Raw genomic sequence first — 17,617 nt, 5'->3', positions numbered from 1 at the left:
CGCCTGCGCCACCAGGACCTCCGGTTTGTTCTTTATGGTTTCGGCTATTTCTAAGGGAAAGAATAAAAAGAAAAAAAAAAAAAGAGAGAGAGAGAGAAAAATCAGACCCAAAGCCCTGACATCGCTGGCGGAGGAGCTTCCAAAAATCGGAGATTTGGCTACTTTTTTTTTTTTTTGCTTTTTCCACCCGTCGTTTCTTTCTGTTATTATTGTAATTTTGTGCGAAAGGAAGTTATGAACAACTGCAAGTCAGGAAGTGGAAATCCACACCGGTTGTGACAAGCTGGGGCTAAAAACTATTTCATTATTTATATAGATGTGTCTATCAGCATTCTGCTTTTCATCCAAAGAATAAAGGGAAATACCGGCTAGTCCTATGTTTGATGGTGAATGACAGACCGCATCTGAGGAAAGGAAGGACTAAATATATCAGCTAAGAACACCACCGTTATTTATTGAACTCAAGAGACCTTTTTTTTTTTAACCCAAAGACTGTTTGAGCGAGAGATTTAATGGGTCGTTAAAAGGGGGAAAAAAAAAAATCTTAAAGGCCCTTTTGCTTCTGAAGTGCAGCTAACCTCAAAATAGGAGCAGTACTTGTAAGACAGATACTCTAATTAAGGCGTTACATGATGAATTTTCTATCCTATGGATATCAGTTTTGAGATTACAAACCAAGAAGATCTGTAATTGATCTAGCACCAGATAATTTCAATGCCTAATATTCCCCAGGATTGCTGGAGTACCCTAGGAGCTGCGTCGGACTGTACTCGGGGTATGCCATGGGCTGTATTCAGAGTATTAGCTGCAAATCCAAAGTTTTCCGGGAAAGTATTTCGGTGATTGAAGTCAAAGCCTCCATCGATCCCATTCCCACCAGCATCGACGAGTCCTCCAGCGTGGTCCTGCGCTACCGGACCCCTCACTTCCGAGCCTCTGCGCAAGTGTTGGTGCCCCCTATTCCCAAGAAGGAGACCTGGATCGTCGGCTGGATCCAGGCTTGCAGCCACATGGAATTTTACAATCACTATGGGGAACAGGGAATGTAAGTATTTCCAAGAGCGCGTGCGGGTGCGTTTGCCTAGCGGGAAGGAAGAGTGGGAGAACCATGGCCTGGCTGGGAAATACTGGGTTAAGCCAAAAATTATAATCCGTTTGGTTTGATTTTAAAACCCAGTTCTTCTGAAACTTAACAGGACTTTCTCATATGTTTAAAATACAGGAGAGCTTGTCCCTGCCCTTTTAAAGGAGTGGGTGTTCTTCTCTTACAATGGGAATGTGCCCAAACCCTAACCGAAGCCCACTCGTTCTGTTAGGAACCCAAAAGCAATACTGTATTTCACAGCAGCTTTTGAGCAGCGCTGGAGATCCTGAAACCCCAGGTCAGCCCTGCCACCGTGGGCACCCCTGTTCTGATACGTGTTTTCCGTGAGGGGTTCCCCCGATGGCCAGCTCCTCTCTTCGGCATCCCTCCCCATCCCTTACGGGGTAAAACTGTGCGTTGATGAGCCCCAGGGAAACCCGAGGGCTGACACTTGTGGCGCGGTGCCGTCCCCAGCGTGCTGTGCTGCTGCTGCAGTGTGCCGTGGCTGTGAGCTCGGTAGCCCACCAGCTTTGGGAATGCACTTTAACGTCACAGGAGGAATCCTGCTTGCTTTGCCCACGGGAGCAGGCAGCCCACAGGGAGAGAACATGATGGATTTAACCCACTGATAACGGAACCTTTTGTGTCACCTTGGAGCAGGGTGAAAATTTCACATTACCCTCCTTTTGGGTAATGTAAAAGTGGGAATACGGAGGTGTATATGTAAGGCAGGGGGAATCTAGGGGTTGTTTGTTCACCAAAAACCCCGTGTTACTGGTCAGACAGTCATAGTGAGACAGGAATGAGTCAAATTAAAATGTCACCTCCCTACTGTGAAAAGTCATCTCTCCCCGGTGCCCCACCAGTTTGTTCACCAAATGTTGTTGCAGGCTTTGGCCCGTCCTTAAATCAGTAACAGCACCTGATCTCCGAATGCCTGCACAGAACAGCAATTCTGCAACTCACGGTGCTGGGCAGCACGGGTGCAGCCTCTCGGTGTGACACAACTCTCTCTGTCCAGCCACGGGGACAAAACCTGACCGCAGAGCCCGGTGCTGGCAGATGGTTTGGTGGCTGGAGGTGCTGATGCTGCCCGGTCTCTGGGGACAAGGGAGAAAGGACGGGAAGGTCAGGTCTAAGCATCACTCCCATCTGAGCATCCCAAGTGCCCTGTGTCGGGGGGATGCCGGTTCAGCCCCTCGGGGGGCATTCTGGGTGGCTTAAAAAATGGTGAATGAGGAGAACTGAAAGAGGATGGGACCGCGGAGTAGGGCTGGAGATCAGGAAAAACTCTGACTTAATGCAGCGCCCTCCTGAAGGCCTGAACATCTGCACGCACGCCCCGGCCCTTCTTCCCTGGCTTCTGCCTGTAAGCCCGGCCGAGGACACGGCTTCAGCATCTCCGATGTAAAGCAAATCTGCATTGTGAGATGTGGACCAGAGGGAAGGGCACACCGAGGAGCAGCTGTAAGTGACAGCCTGGCACCCCCGTCTGTCCCCTCGTCCCCTCTCTGCTCAAACAGAGAGTGCCTTGAGGAGCAACCGGGCATCGGGCAAACGCCAGGGGTGAGGCTCAGGGAGGGAGCAGAGCAGCTTATCTTGATTTTAAAAGTACTTACAACAGGCCCGAAATCTGTAGGCTTTTTGGCTCCAACACCATCTTTAGCAAGGACAATTTGTTGCTCAGATGTTCCCCATTCCAGGCCTTTGGATTTGCATGTGTAATTCTCAGGCTCATTTAGAAATCCTGTCTTCAGCCACCAGCTGCAAAGGAAAACAGAAAAGTCCACTGTATATAAATACAGCTCACATCCACCGAAATAGCGGACTGGGCAGAGAGCTGTTCTGCCAGTGCTGCTGTGGGCTGCGAACCTCAACATGCCCTTTTATTTCTCTGCACCCGAGTTTCCCGGTGTTGAAAATGAGGATTTGGTATGGTCTTCCCTTGCTGGAATGCTCTGAGACAAGAAAAGTTGTATCTACAAGCTAAGTGCTGTAAACACGTAGTCAGGATTAAACAGTGCAGCGATGTAGGAGAGCCATTAGCCAGAAAATCATGGAAACAGATTTTTTTTCCCTAGGAGGTTCATTGACATTTAACTGATATTAAAAAAAAAAAAAAAAAAAGAAAAAGAAAAAGTTACCCAAACATAAGCAGGAATTGGTCTTCTCCTCCACTCTCTGTACTCTTTCTGTAGACCCATCGCCATCTGAAAGCTATAAATAAAGGCGTTTGGGAGGAAAGGCCTCTTTTAATGCCGTTGAAACACGCTTTTGGAAGACCTTTATACAGAGACAGGACACAAACCTGTCTGAAAGGATGGGCCAAGCCTTTAGCGGGTGTAACTCATCGTAATCCCACTGACCTCCACCGAGCTGCATTGATTTATGCCAGCAGAGTATTTGTCCCAACTTTCCATGATGAAGAGACTACTGGAACATACATATTTTTTTATCACTGTGGTGACAGGCAAACAGAAAACTCCAAATAATAAAAAAATCAGTCGGTCAACCAGAGCATTAATACTTAGAGCAGGCTTTGGATTAATTTTTCACTTTTATGCTCCGAAGTTGTTAGCTGTCTATAAGCTGGCCATTACATTGAGGACAGAAACAGCTGAGAAATACCGGAGCAGATGGAGCTGGGCATAACGCTCCTATAGGGATGTTAGCTACAGAGGGGATAATTTAGACACACAACGTTTAAAGCGCCACTGACAATTTTGGGGCTAAATGCAGTATTTTTAAACGTATAGGAAAATAAAGCTCAGATAACACGTCAATGCTGGCGTTATGTTACGGGCAAGTCGGTAGATGCTGCTGGGAACGTGAAAAGTCCCAGCGTGAGGACAGGGATGCGCTCTCTGACCCCCTGCTCCATGCAGAACTGGGGCACGCTCCCGTTTGGCCCCATGGCTGGTATGACTGCTGCCCCCGAGCAGGGTTTTACCCTCTGCCCTTAGGGGAGGATGCTGCTGCTCAGCCGGAGGTGTCAGGGTCAGGCTGCAGAGCTCTGACCGGTGCAGGAGCTGCTGGACCAGGTCCCCGCTGGGATCTCCTGGGGTGGGTGCTGGTTTCTGCGCCCGGTCATGCAGAACCCAGTGGGACCCGCGTCAGGGGCTGGGCACCGCCGGAATGGCATTATCCAGCCTTGTTTCTTCATCTCCATGGAGATGTGCAAGAAGCAGTGCAGATGGAGATATGCAAAGCAGAGAGATAAATAAATCAGAGTTTGAATATGATCAGCCAAGGATCTGGAGAAGTTTCAGGTGGATATTTCTCCCCTGGAGGACCCGATGGGGCAGCTGGGCAGCGCTACATCACTGCTTTTCCTTGCCGGGCATCTCGTTCTTGCAAGATTAAATCTTCCGTGCCCTGCAGTAGAGACGCAATGAACTCGAGAAATCGACTTGTCAAGAGAATAAACCCCCAGTACTCAGGAGGGAAAAAACAATCAAAACCAGATTCACCAAAGGAAAAAAAAAGGTTGTGCTTTCTGCGGGAAGCGAAGGGAGGTCAGTTCACCGTGGGAATTTACTGAGGTACCCCTCCAGGGGTTTAGAAGAAAAGGCTTCGCTGCCCTTGCATGGCCCCTGGCCCTTACCTGCGCTGTAAGCACGGACCTTAGCCTGGTTAAATAGGTTGTCCAGTCTGACTTGAGCCTGCTCAGCTAAACCAGCAGAAAACCGTCCCCTTTTGATGCCAATTTTCTGCTAGTTTTACTGCCTGAACCAGTGTGCATCAAACATCACGGCCGGTTCAAGCGACAAGGCAGGACCGTGCGGCTGGAGGACGGGGGGAAGAGGGACCACAGCAGCGTGGCTCCGACAGCTGGGGAACATCTTAAATTTCCTTCCCGTTCTTCGCTACAACCCTGGCTTGAATTGCTTGACGTGCCCGAGGAGGTGAGCGAGACTCTGTAAAGGACAATTTAAAATTAAGCAGCTCTGAGTATCAGGTTTTCTTTCTTTCAGCCGGTCACCAGCACGGGCGCAGGGGCGGCGGGAGGCAGGTCGGGGCAGCGATGGGGGTACCCAAGGCGGCTCTTCACTGCGCCCACATGTTGCACCGGTACCTGCGCCGAGCGCAGTCCGCGCCTGAGCGGGGCTTCTCTTCTGGAGGGAGCTGGCGGAGAGGATGGGCACTGGAAAGTGGAAGGTTATGAAGTCCATCTGGCCTGTGACTAATTAGGAGCGTTAAGGAATTGGGGCTGAGGATGCAATAGTGCCTGGCGCCGGTCTGAAAAGGTTCACTGACTATACACATGTCACTGCTGGGCGCGCAGGGCTGGAGGCGGCTGTGCTTGGATTTGCTGTCACCGCACGGGCCACCGCAGCGATGGTGGGGCAGCCATCTGGAGGGCTCGGGATAAGCCGGGGGCTTCGTGTCGTGTGACAGAATGGGAAGAAACGGATCTGAATGGGAACGAGGAGGCTAAAGCCGACATAAAGCTGCTCGGCTGGCAGCAGCCGGGCTACAGCGGTGCCACAAGAAAAAGCTCAAAGTTCCTTCTCCTGGTAGCGAGATGACATTTGTTGAGAGGTTTGTTGGCAGCTCCAGTCTTTGACGGTGCCCGTACTGACTCTGAAGGTTTCAGAAGCGGCGGAAACAAGCTTGTCAGTATTACAAGCCAGAATCTACTGATTTTGGAGCTGATCAGCTATAGTGAATCCATGAAACCAGATAGGTTGGTTTCTTTTCACGCCTCTTCCCTGCTATTGTCAGCAAAGTGTTTACTGGGCACTTTCTGATCTTTCCTTGGCTCAACACCACCACGGAAAGATGCTGATGCAGCCAAAGATCATTCCGCAGCGTTCTTTCCAAAATCATCCAAAAGGGCAGTCGTTGGCATATTATTTAGCAGGGACATACTATGCAAGCGAAGGCTCTCACCTGGCTGGCACACGGGTTTTGCTGTAGCAGCAGCAAACCACAGTGCAGCCTCTGCTTTTGCTCCAGTCATGGGACCATCATAAGGCCTCATTTTTCTTCTCGTTTCTAAGCTGCGCAGACAGAACGTGATGGTTTTGAAACCCCGGGGTTAACCACACTCGCTAGAATTGGGCACAGCGTGCTCCACAAAGAAACGCAGGCCAGTTTCTCCTTCCCCCCGCTCCTGCCCACGACTTCTTTTAAGCAGAGCGCTCTTCGGAGCCGCCCTGCACGCCGCCGCCACGCTGCTCGCAAGCACGCTGGACTTCGCGGTGGGGTTTCGCAGGCTCTGCGGGCGGCACCGTGCCTTCCGCGACCTGCCCGGGGCCCTGACAGAGCTCCACGTTTTTAGTCTCGACTAAACCTTGGGCAAATCCTGAGAAGGTCCTGTGATTCCATACTGGTCTGGGGTCAGATATGTCTTCTGGGAATGAAGACAGGGATGTGCAGATCTCAGTTGACGTACAGTTTCTGAGCATCCTCCACCTGATTCTCCTGCCATTTGCCCACCAGCCTCTCACCCGAGTAGGCAGGAGCAGCCCAGGAGGGTTATCAGCTTCTCGTAGCATCTCCAGTCCCGGTTTGGCACGTCCGCACCCGCAGAGATGCTGTGGCTGCACCGTAGCACCACGCTTGTCACAGAGCGAACCTCCAGGAAATTGTCACATCTCATCCCCGGGTGACAGCCAAGCTGAGTGCCGGCCGCTGTCTGAATGGAGGGTAATCCTAAACCATCTGCTGAAAGGGAGAGAAAGAGCCCCCAGATGGTGTTCCAGAGCCGGGCTGTGCGGCGGGGAGGAGGTGGGGGGCTGCAGAGCACAACGACCTCCGCTCCTGCGCCCGCCGAGGGCTGTGTGCATCCAACATCCCCGGAGCCTTTCCCTGCTCCGCTCTCTCTGACGAGCGCGGGGGGCGGTGAGCCAGGATGACTCCGGTTTAGAGAGCAGAGCGTATGAACATCTCTCCAGTGGCTGGGGGTCCTGGCAGGGTTGCTCAGGGATCTCCTTTTGGCTGCCTTCACTAAACATTTTCTTCCAGGGAAAGGACTCCCTCTGCCTGCTGGCTATGAGCTCAAGGAGAGGATTGCTGCAGCCGCTGTGCCGTAGCTGACAGCAGCCCGTAAATCTGTGCGGGGAGACGTCACCCTTGCACAACCCCCGGCTGCTGCTGACCACCCCCCCACCCCCCGCGTCCTGCTGCTCGGAGCATCCCTGCATCCCCCGGAGCATCCCTCGTCCTGCCTTGCCCTTGACCTTCTGGGTTCCTGCCAGGCCATCCGACCTGTGAACCAGCCGTCTCCTGCGTGATGCAGCCCTTTGCCAAGGCACAGGGGAGATTTTTTTTTGCTAGGACCCCTACTTGCATGAAAAAAAAAAAAAAGATAAATAAGATCTTTAAATCCCCCCGTGGTACCTTCTAGCTACATCCAGACATTTACAGCTAACTGCTGAACGATCCAGTGGTTACAAACATGGAGGCACTTCACGGTCATTAACTAATTAACAATCAGAACAGCCTTGTGAGACAGTCACATTAGTCCTGGCCAGTGGAGAGGAGCAGCTCGTCCCAAAGCTGCGTCAGAGCCCGACGGGTGCCCCCCCCCACCAGCCTGCGCCCGGCCGCAGCCCCCGCTTCGCTCAAGGGGCTATTTTAAGCTGCAGCAGTGGACTTATTAAAGGCTTGGGACAGTTACCCTGACGAGCCTTAGCGCGTCCCCTCTGTCTCCCTCCCAAGATAAGCCGTGTCCCGTGGCACAGCCGGCAGCCGCAGGGCTCGGGGGGCCGGTGCCCAGCGCAGCGTCCCAGTCCCACCGCGGGGTCACCTGCAAACGCCACCCTGGGAACGAGCTGCTGCCACACGTCCCTCTCTGCCACTGTGACAGCGGGGACATCGTCTCTGGGTGGTGGGGAGAGCCGATTCGTAAGCAAGAGGGAGAAGGTGCGTTAGGGCCGTCTTTACCAGCCTGCTTTTTAAAAGAATGTCCTTAAAATAGCTGGCACGCGCCGAGCGCGTGGCCTATGGTTATGCCATCTTAGTGCCTTTACTCTGCAAATGTCTAACCCTTTCTGAGGTGTTCACAGTAGTTTGCTTCTATTGGCAAATCTAATCTTAAAAATTAAATTGGAAGTTAATAAAAAAAAAAAAAGTAAAAAATAAAATCCAAGTTGTACATCAGCATTACGAGGTGATGGAAGACCCTTTTCCACTTACTTTCTTGCTCGAAAGGCTGACCTTTCTGTCAGTCTCGCAAGCGCAGCGCACAGACGACCGGCTCAGGCAGTTTTACAAGCTGGCTGACCTCGGTTTCTCTGATTACTGTAATACCATCCCCAGCCCGGAGCCCGGTGCGCAGCCTTTAAACTGGGTCCTTCCTAGGGCCGGAGAAGGATGGGTTACCCTTCCAGCGCCAGGCAGACAGCGGGGAGGGACGGTAGCTTATCCAGAGAGAAAATGAGTGTTTGCTGGTGGGGGCTGAAAAGAAAGAACAGAGTAAGGCAGCGGCAGCCTTTGGGTCAGGAGGTTGCAGTCAACAGGGAAGCTTTGTGGTCCAGTTGAGTCCTTGATCTTCCAGTGCTTAGGTCTTCGGTCACCTCACCCCAGGGCCAGCTCCTGAGCTTGCCCGTTCTTCTGCCGACAAGGGAGATCTTTGTGCTATTGAGAGACAGAAACTCAGCGCCGAGCCCCGCTCTCACCAGCGTGAGAGTCAGGAGATCCTCAACGAGTCCGTGTGTTCAGCCGTGCTCCAACAGCCAAGGAGCTGCAAGAGGATACCCGCAACACCGGAACTTTCCTGAGCACCGACCCTTTGCTGCCTTACTTAAACACAGACATATTTTGAACCACTCCAGGTAGCCACGGGTCCCTGCAAGGAAAGCCCTGGCCCTGCCAGGTGATGGTTCCTCGGTGGTGTTGAACAGCAGGACGGACTTTTGTGATCAATCCTGGAAATTTGCGGACAGTTTTAACGGCAGGGTTGAGCTCAGAATCACAGAATCACAGAATTTTCGGAGTTGGAAGGGACCTCTAGAGATCATCTAGTCCCACTCCCCTGCTAAAGCAGGATTGCCCAGAGCACATCACTCAGGACTGCATCCAGGTGGGTTTTGAAAATCTCCAGCGAAGGGGACTCCACCCCCTCCCTGGGCAGCCTGTGCCACTGCTCCGTCACCCCAACTGTAAAGAAGTTTTTCCATGTGTTGGAACGGAACTTCCTATGTTCCTCTTTCAGCAGGATGGTGGGAAAGGCACAAATTCCAGTAAAAGCTCAAAGGGGAATGCATTCACAACTCCTCCCTCCCTTTCTTTGAAGTTCAGCATGTTTCTAAAGTAAGTAATTAATGCATTATCCATAATTTGTTGTTGATTATGGCAGGTCAAGTTGGGAGCTTCCAGATCTACTGGAGGGTAAAATCCAGGCCATCAGTGACTCAGACGGAGTGAACTATCCCTGGTATGGAAACACGACAGAAACCTGCACCATTGTGGGTCCCACAAAGAAGGAGTCCAAGTTCAACATCAGCATGAACGACAACTTTTACCCGAGCGTGACGTGGGCGGTGCCCGTCAGCGAGAGCAACGTGGCCAAACTCACAAGCATTCACCGGGATCAAAGCTTCACCACCTGGCTGGTTGCAACCAACACGGCTACCAACGAAATGGTGACCTTGCAGACTATCAAATGGCGCATGAGGCTGGGCATCGAGGTAAATCCCAGCAGACCCTTGGGGCAGCGTGCCAAGCTGCAGGAGCCCTCTGCTCAAGAGCAGCCCCAGGTCCTTAGCAAGAATGAGCCAATACCACCCAGTGCCCTTGTCAAACCCAACGCCAATGATGCTCAGGTACTCATGTGGAGGCCAAAGGATGGACCACCACTTGTGGTGATACCTCCAAAATATCGATAATATAAAACCTGGCGTCCCGGCACCAAAAGGGAGAAAAAAACCCAAACAACAACAAACAAAACCCGAAGCAAAACAATCACTTAGGTATTAGAATACACACGTATAATCTGAGCAAAATCAAAATGCACTTTTTATTCATTCAACAAATGCAACCATTCTACCTTCTCCCATTGGGACGGATTTCACTGTGCTAAAGCTAAAGAGGAGACCTTTGACTGGGGTCTGTCTCATCACTGGATTCCTAAGGGAAGAAACTAACACTGATGTCTACCCGTATAGCTTTTTTTTTTTCTTCCCTACTTTAGTTACTGTTTGAACTTCAGTCTCATTAGCTTGTCCAGACTGCCCAGAACAATAAGAACATTTAATTTGGGATTTAAAGAGTCTTTTTTTTTTGTTTTTGGTTGAGAACGAAAGAAGTTCCTGGAGCAAAAAGTTGACTATTTAAGATAAGGATTTTATTTTTTTTAAGCTGTAAGGTTCTGAGTTGCAAATCCAAGTCATGCGGCCTTATGTAGACTTTGCTTTGCATTGCCAAACTTTTGCCTTAAAGCTATGTTTGAAAAAAAAACCAACAACAAAACCACCACCAGGCAGAATGTCCTTTCTACAGATTTTTTGGGAGCAAGTTTTGGAATAAGGAATAGATTGTCAGTGTGTCACGGGCTGATGGATGAAAAGGGCATGAAATTGGAAGAAGCGTGATAAAAAGAAAGTCTTCCTGGTTTTAAAACCTGGAAGAAGGAAGCATGGAAGTAATCTCAGTTTCAAAGCAATGCAAATAACAAACCTGCTGTAGGATGTTGCTTGAGTGGGAGCTACTGGGCCATCTCCCTGCTTCGCAGAAGGGGTAGCGAACAAGCCTGCGCTGCTTACACTTGGTGATCTCAGCCTCCGTTAGCACTATAATACGGGATAATCTCACAGCTGGAATTGTGGCCCTGGGAGTCAGCATAAATCAAGAGGGGGAGATGTCCTTCTGGGTTTGTCTTTAGGACGTGCAGGTGTTTGCCCAGCTGGCCCACGGTCTCACCTTCTCGTGGCGTAAGAGCCAACGGTTTGTGCAGCAGCTGCTGTTGGGTGAAGCTCTGTTGCCCCGTTTTCCCATGAAATCCAAATGACGGTGCTGTAAGAAGAGCAGGATATAAAAAGGATCCTTATGAAGTCATTGGAGATGCATGGGTGTAAGCGAGGGCAGATCCTTATCTACCAAGTCTACCCAGCAATATCCATAATTCAGGAACAGCCATGTCTGAAAATAACAGGCACCCATTCCGAGCAAACACTAGAAGCAAAAGCTATGAAAAACTCTTCTTCCCATGATAACAAATCACGTTGGGCTTAGCAGGTGATTTTTTTCCAAATGACCTCACGATGTACAGGACTGTCAGGAACAGGGTACAGACAGGACCACGATAACCTGCCTGGTTATGGCACAAACATCTACGTAATGCATGAGAAGGTGCAGGCAGGGCAACACCTGAGCCGTGGGCGTAGGTCCTCCAGTAAGGAAGGTGCATTTGGGGCAGGAGGTGGAACCTCTGGGTTTTAATAAGAACCAGATGGCTTCTGAGATAACCGTATGTGCTTCTGCAGAGGAAGGCGGCACGGAGGGGCTGTTTGAATGGGAGGGGCACGGTTTGCAGGCAGAGGAAGTTCTGCAGTAGAGGTGGCATCTGGAGGACAGGGCATGGGACGGGGAGCAGAGGATCTGCTCTCCTGCTCCCCAGCACATGGCCTAAGGCAGATCACTTCCCCTTCCCTCGGCGGCTCCTTCCCCTAGATAACATTTCTTCCTCTTACTAAAATTTTCCCTCGAGAGATAGGACTGAAGAGCACTCGGCGTGCCAGATGCAAGCCTGGCCCTGCCGAGCTGGTCTGAACAGGTCTCACCACCACACACACGCTGCTCAAAAGGCTCTCCCCTCGGAGAGGCACAGATTAGCTGCTATTGCCATCTTCATCTTCCACACAGACGTTACCAGCAAGAAATTCTCCTTCCTCGCTTCTCCAAAGCCACACCATCTACTTTGGCAACAGGTTCAACATCACCGCCTGCCTGGGGAACGCATGCCCGGAAGATACACCCACCTCCCCTGACGACAGTCTCAAACCAGCAAACAAGGATCCTGGGGCCCTGCGACCGTACCCCCATTCCCAGGTGGAGCCCGCCCTCCTCCGTGCGCTGCTTTCCAGAGATGCTCAGCCACGGAGCTGCTCTCTCCAAGGGGCAGATCCCCGAGGTAGGAAGTCCGGCATTACGAGAAGCTTGCAAACGAATGGACTGGATCAAACCCAAATCCACGAGCCAAAGGTTGCCTAAATCTAGGCTTTGGGGCTATAGAGGATGAAGCTAGGGAGACTTTGACTTGCACAGTCACTCTCTGTATTGAACTCCATTTTCTTACATGGATTCAAATCCTAACTATAGCTCTGCTGGCACAGCCCTTTGGGACTTGTCTGTATTTTCTCCTAGGCAATACATGCAGAAGAGGACAAGATGTGAGCTGTGGGTGAATAGCTGATAACGCTTGCACGCATCTCGGCTGCCGCTTAGATGCACTTCTGGGCAGTCCCGCGGGTGGGAGCAGAAGGGGTATTTTTGTCTGGTATTCACTTTGTCTCCAGGTGCTGAGTACTTACAGTTCTCACTGATGTCAGCATGGGTCGAAGAAAGCAGACCCAGTTGTCTTAATTAGCTGCACGAAGGAATTCCAAGGAAAGATTTCTTCTCAGTCACCAAAAACCACATTCAGGGAACACCTACTCCTTTTCCACTTGGCTTTGCGCTGGAACTTAGTTTCCCAGTGCATTAGGTAAATCTGGTTCCTCCTACTCCCTCTACCTGGCGGACTGGATGCATCCATGCAATTTGATAGTAACCTCCTGGCTAATTCGTCCTGTTGCACTGAACAGACCCAGCTGAGCAGTAACCACGAAATTAAAATTTCACGTTGGGGTCGGCTTTGCATGGACTTCTCCCTTCCCAAAGAATGCCTTTATCCCGTGCCTAGGTTGAAACGTGGCCCTCCACCTCCATTCGCATCACCAGACGTGGCATAGAAAAGTGATGCTGCCTCTTTTGAGATTTCACGCGTTGTGATTAAAAATGGTGTTTTTTCCAATGCTGCTTCGTTACAAAACTGACGGGGACAGATTGAATACAAAAGGAACGGTGGTTGGGAGTAACAGGTGCTATAGACATCACTATTGACGTGGCCGGTTAATGGCCATATGGTTAGAAGGGGGATTGACAAGGTCCCAGTGGGGACTTAAATGTCTGGGGACCTGGGGCGTCCTGCACCGAGTACAGTGGTAAATAAGCAGAGGTAAATAAAGCTCCTTCTCTGGCAGCTTTTTGTAGAACCAGGAGTGCACAAAGGATGGTTGATGGGAAGGTGATGGGGCACCAACGTGGGATACTGACGTACGTGAGCTTGTCTCTGCCTCGCCCCTCTCATCAACGATGCTCAGCTCTTTATGGCCCTAAATCATCACAGGAGCTGAGAGCGTAGCCTGGCCATCGCTATCAAAAGCCCACAGTGGCCCAGGGTGGGAAGCAGCAGGGCGAGCAGTTGGCCGAGACCCTCCTCTGCACCCTCTCCCCACCGGCAGCGGCGGGGCAGAGGATGGCAGACACCGTCGAGCGTGGCCAACACGCCGAGCAGCATCACGGGCCCTTTGGTTCTCCTTTCCTACCCTTGATGAGCGTGGCGAGAGAGGGACAGCCCCCGGGAGAGTCACTAACGACGTTAAGCGGCGTTGGGGAGGGGGGGACCTGGTGAGCCGGCGCGGCGGAGAGCAAGCTGGGTCCAGCAGCAGCGGGGTGCAGCGAGGGCTGCCCCAGCCCCGGCACCGCCGTCCCTCCTGCCCCGGCTCCCGGCGCAGCAATAAGAATCGTCCTTGGTCTTGCAGAGATACTGTGAAAACAAAACCGAGATGTACCGAGTCTGGACACTTACAGAGATGTTAAAAACAAAACAAAACAAAAAAAAACAAAACAAAAAAAAAAACCCAAAACCAAAACCCTGCTTTTATAACAGAGAGAGAAATAAAGTGAAGTTTTCAAACGTGTCTGCCTGGAGTCGTTTGGGTGGTGGCTGTTTTTAAACCAACGGCTCCGCCACCTCTGCGCTCACGTTTCAGGGCGGCGAGAAACACCCTATTTACCATGAGTGCCTTTTCTGTCCCTTTCAGCTCTTACGCCGCATCAGATCGAGCGTGGAGGTTTCTGGTTAGAAATACCCACCGACATCCTGCATCTTCTGTGCCGCTTGCGACGGCGGGACAGAGCCGAGCGGGTCGGCGCAGGCAGCAGCTGAACTTCCGCACAGTTCAGTTTCCTGACGCCGTTTTGCTTATTGAGCAAAAGCCTGGTCAGATGTTGGCTGCCCGTACTGCATCTGGAGCGGGGCAGGCTCGGGGCCGGGCTGCGGTGCCCCTTCCCGCCCGGGCAAAGGAGAGGTGAAAAGCAGCTGCGCTCTACGACTGGTTTTCAAATCCCAGGCTTGTCTTCACCTCGTTATTCCCCAAAACGTTTTTCACGTTTAGGATCTGCTTGCCTTTCAGTAAAGGAAACTGTCGAAATCGTTTTCGGAGAGCAAGGGGGTGCCTGGCCATGCGGCGGCACAGCTCCCGTGCGAACCCCCTGATGCACAGGGCCCAACCCTGGCACCTTCCACGGATGAGCTCCAGCCGATCCCACCGCGGGCTCCCTTCCCACCAGCTCCCTTCCCCCCAGCTGTGTCCCAAGGCAGACACAGGTTTCCCTTTTTTTTTTTTTTTTTTTTTTTTGGGCGTTCTTTCAGTGGTTTCGCTGTTTTGCTGCTCTCGGATCCAGCCTGCAAAGAACCATCAAGGCATCTCCAAAGAGCACCAAAGACTCGCTCTGCCCGCTGCGAGATCGTGCCGCTGCATCGGCTCTCGCCCAGCGCGCCGGGACCCTCCTCTGCCCGGTGGGGTGGAGGAGACACACCATGTTTGGGCTGTCCCGGCACAGGGGGTGGACCCTTACCTGGGCACCCCCAACAAGGTGCACCTCACACCCGTGTCCACCCTTCGCTGCATCTCCCTGGAGTGAAGAAGAGCCCCGTTACATCCTTTAAAGGTTGTAGCCACCCTTTGCCGCTCTCAAGCCTTTTGTACGGTGCCGGCGGGCAGCAGGGAGACCCGGCCCCACCATCCACGGACCACTGAGGGGTGCGCCCATGGAAAAAACCCAACAGCCACACGGTCAGTTTGGGAAGCTCCACCAGCACGTAGCTGCGATGCAAACCCAAATGTTGCAGGGGAAGGGGAGGAATGAGACGTACGGGAGGTCACGGCTCGAGGAAAGGAATGCGCAGGGATGGAGCCTGAGCAGAGGAGAGGACAGGTTCTGAGTGGGATTCCGTTCCACAGTGGAAACTCTCCAGCCTCATCTGTTGATAGCAGGTTAAATTTAGATGTCCTAGTTTTGGAGGGAGGGAGGGAGGGGTGGAGAGGGGACACCAGCCAACTCACAGCTGTTTTGGGTGACACCCTGAAAAAGCCGAAAGCACCCAGTCACTTATTGTCTGCACAGAGACTTTGGAAAAGCCCTGAGAAGGATCAGGAGGACAGAGGGAAGGACACCACTGCTGAGCCCAGCAGCGCCAGGGCGACCGTGGAGCCCAGTCCTGGGGCTTCAGGTAACACCAACATCTGCCCTTTACTGCAGAGCATTTGTGAACGCTGAGGCCGCAAATCAAACTTCACCTTTCTCGAGGTTTTGTCGCTCGACTTCGTGATTTTCTAACCTCAGTTTTAAGCAGGCTGAGGCAACAGTTCCTTGGTTTGAAGAAATACCCCCTGGTCTCCACGCTCCTTGGTCGAAACTTTTTGCAGGAACTTCCCTCTGCTGATGCAAATCAGGTTTTGTTTCCTACTTCTTCTATCTCACATCTTGTTCAGCTGTTCAGCTGCAAACACTCATTTTATTTCTTCATGTTTTCGAGTTTGAAAGCAAAATATTTTTAGCAATGCACTGAAGAGCCTTGAAGCGTCTATTAAAAAAAACCCCAAAAATACTGTTCATGTGTTGCAGAGCTCCTCAAACAATCTGCATCAATATTTTCAAGGTTGCCTTTAGTAACACCTTTGTAAACGGGTCCCCACGAACCCATTGGGTACAGGGCTCTGGCAAAATGCCCAAACGCAGCAGAGCAGTACCAGAGAGTCGGCTCTGACCCCACCACGATTTGTAACTTTGGGATTGTCCCACATTTTCCCCTCAAAATAGAGTAAGAGCTTATTTCACCTTTGGCTCAGAAGCCGTTCGGGCATCGTTTCAGTGCATTTGAAGCGCTGAACCTCCTGGGACCTGCAGAGCAGAACAGCAGAGAGGTTCCACAAGGAGCACTCCAAAGCAGCGGCTCCAGCACCCTGCTCCGAGCGTTGGGGGGGACAGGGGGTGACCCGTCCCTTCCAGCACTGGGATGGGATGCCGTGACGAGGCAGGATGCAGGATGGCAGCCCGAGGCCACAGCATCACCCATGGCGGTGAGCGCGCAGGAAAAGTGCCAGAGCACTTCATTTTATCTCGTGTTCAGGGAACGGTACGAGTTCAGGTACAGGCACTGGCGGCACAAAGTGTGCCCGATAAGGGCATGTATGGAGAGGTCCCGGCTCTGCAGCAGGAGCCAGAGACATTTGCAGAGAAGGAGCTTGTGACCTACTGAAAGCTGCGGAAAAATGAGGTGGGGACGGTGCGAGACAGGGAATATGCTGAGTGGAACCGCGGGGCCCTCGGGGAGCCGAGACAGAAGCCCATGGGCACACGTAAGTGTGCAGAGTTGAAGAACGCGCTGACACCTCCAAGCTCATCCCGCAGTGAGGAAGAGTCGGTCTTTTCTCGATGGCTGCAAGACCCCGGGGCCTTGCTGCTGTGAGGAGGAGAAAGGATAGGGCCAGTCTTGCTGCTGACCGAGGGATATTAGGAAGAAGTTCTTTCCTGTGCGGGTGGTGAGCCCCTGGGGCAGGTTGCCCCGAGAAGCTGTGGCTGCCCCATCCCTGGAGATGTTCAAGGCCAGGTTGGACGGGGCTTGGAGCAACCTGGGCTGGGGGGAGGTGTCCCTGCCCAGGGCAGGGGGTGGAACTGGGTGATCTTTAAGGTCCCCTCCAACCCAAACCATTCTGTGGTTCTACAATCCCCACGGAGCTGCGGCTGCCTCTTCCCAGCCCCTGGGGCTCAACATGACATTTATCTAGGCACCAAAAGTCCCTCGGCACTACCACACGCGCTCATGCCAAAGCCTCATGCAGGATTATTTTTCCTTGTAAGCGATGCTGAAAGCAACACAGAGGGGCAGGACAGGGGAAAACCAAGAAGGGATAAATAAAACATCACTTCATCCTCTGGGCCTGCAGCAGCAGGGACCCGCACAGGGGCTGGTGGGGGGACGGGAGGCACCACTATGGGGGACTGCGGGCACGGGGCAGAGATCAGCGCCGGCCCAGACTGTGCCCCCGGATCCTGGGCAAAGGGGTGGGAGGAGAGGTGGTGCCACCACCTGCCTGCGCCGTTCCACCGCCTCGCTCCTTGCTCCCCACAGCTGGAACACAGGTCTGAGATGTTCAGCAGAGCTTTTCCGACCTCCACCATCTCTCACAGGGATCCTACTCACCCCTGAGACTCACCACACGCACCTCCCGCCCAAGGCGCCCCGGCAGCTCGCTCTCG

General features: G+C 52.4%; 1 protein-coding gene across 1 annotated transcript; it reads left to right on the top strand.

Moving 5' to 3' along the window:
• The first annotated feature begins 463 nt into the window (after nt 1–463).
• Nucleotides 464–9,918, top strand: FAM78A (family with sequence similarity 78, member A). Its single transcript, XM_009892225.1, is given in 3 exon segments — nt 464–754; nt 757–1,045; nt 9,390–9,918. Coding segments are annotated over 3 exon segments (858 nt in total). The 5' UTR covers nt 464–714.
• Nucleotides 9,919–17,617: the final 7,699 nt, after the last annotated feature.

This window comes from Charadrius vociferus, unplaced genomic scaffold (assembly GCF_000708025.1).
Source record: "Charadrius vociferus isolate BGI_N301 unplaced genomic scaffold, ASM70802v2 scaffold549, whole genome shotgun sequence".
Taxonomy (NCBI): domain Eukaryota; kingdom Metazoa; phylum Chordata; class Aves; order Charadriiformes; family Charadriidae; genus Charadrius; species Charadrius vociferus.
The sequence above is the reverse complement of the archived record's forward strand: the minus strand, read 5'-3'. Positions and strand labels throughout refer to the sequence as shown.